We start from the raw sequence: 1,409 nt of genomic DNA on the forward strand, positions 1-1,409 counted from the left end.
TATCAAATAAAATAAAACGTTTAGAAACATTTTAAATCCCAGACCAAACCAAAATTACTTTCATAAGCCAAATGTATTAGTTGAAATGGCGTCGTTAAAAAATTATGGTATTAATATTTAGATTTTGTATGCGCCACATCTTGCGCAACATCTGCGCAAACCTGACTTCCTACACAGCACAACTAGTTAACTGCACCCCGCTTCCTGTTAGCAGCTCTTTGGATTTACGTGACTGTCGTTCGGCTTCTCTGCACCTCGACTATGTCGGTAGTGAGTTGATATACGTTTTAAAAATAATGGGGAGTCACAACTCTATATCTTAAAGGTAGTTATTAGCTAGCAATAGCGACTTTAAAGTCAGAGCCCGCCCGTTTGTGCTCCTTAAACAAAACGTTAAGCTAAGCTAAATGGATTATTGAGCTGTTTAAGATGTCGTGGTTTAATTATGTCAGTCAAAGCTCAAGTCAACACCAGCCCACTGACAATCAAGGAATTACAGGCATCCTGTGCAGTTCTCCCAACCCAGTGTTCACGTGCCCTGCGAGTTTCCCTTCTCCCAGCTTGGGTGAATTTCCCCCAGCTCCTCAAGGTGTAGTCAGCCCTCCCAGCCTTGAGAAGCTGTCCTGCGCTTCTCCGAGTGCAGGTCAAGTTAGAGAGCCCGAACCCATCTCCTACGTAACCTTCCAGGAGCAGCGGTGTGTCCTGAGCTGGTTCCAGAGCTGGACTCCCGTTCAGAGGGAGCGGTTTCTCCAGGACCTTCTGGGGAAAGCTGTGCCGGGGAAAGTGTGCACCCTCCTAGACTCACTCAGCACTCTCCAGGTACTTTATGCAAACTTGCAAACACATGGTCTGGAGAGGAGTGCCATTTCTAGTAAATAACTGGCGCTTTCTTCCTCTGTGTAGGTTAAAGACAAACTTCCAAACATCTTTGAATGCCAGCTCCGCCTGTGGACGCAGTGGTTTGAGTCTTGGGGAGAAGAGGAGAGGAATCATTTCCTACACATGCTGGAAGAGCGGGACCCGGATTTTGTTACCCACTTTTACAGGAGTGTAGCGGGTACAGCAGGAAGAGACTGAGTAATGTTTGCATTGTGATAGAAAAGCAAGTAATAAAGGGGTGATGTGTGGTGTGGAAAACACATTCTCTGAGTCTCTTTGTAGAAAATTTAGCCTTCTTGTAGATCGTAGTGTTCGTATACGTTTTGTAAGTAAAGTTCTGCATGCCTGCTCCGCCAGGGTTTTTTTTAAAGTTTTTAATTGATTGACACGAATTTGTAAATAAACAGGTTTAACATCTAGCTGTGGGTTAATATCTAAACAGGCTTAGCTCTTCTGTGAGGCAATCAACACATCTGGAATAACATGGACAAGAAACACTTTTTGTTTTAATAACGAGAATAAACAAAATA

The 1,409-nt window shown here is 43.7% G+C and overlaps 1 protein-coding gene across 1 annotated transcript; it reads left to right on the forward strand.

Annotated features, from left to right (window-relative positions):
• The first annotated feature begins 166 nt into the window (after positions 1 to 166).
• Positions 167 to 1,257, forward strand: c18h14orf119 (chromosome 18 C14orf119 homolog). The gene is made up of 2 exons (XM_006802720.3): positions 167 to 819; positions 904 to 1,257. The coding sequence occupies exons 1-2, from the start codon at positions 430 to 432 to the stop codon at positions 1,075 to 1,077; spliced, it is 564 nt and encodes a 187-aa protein (XP_006802783.2). The 5' UTR covers positions 167 to 429; the 3' UTR covers positions 1,078 to 1,257.
• The last annotated feature ends 152 nt before the right edge of the window (positions 1,258 to 1,409 follow it).

The sequence above is a fragment of the Neolamprologus brichardi genome, chromosome 18 (assembly GCF_056152115.1).
Source record: "Neolamprologus brichardi isolate AB-2024 chromosome 18, ASM5615211v1, whole genome shotgun sequence".
Lineage (NCBI taxonomy): Eukaryota > Metazoa > Chordata > Actinopteri > Cichliformes > Cichlidae > Neolamprologus > Neolamprologus brichardi.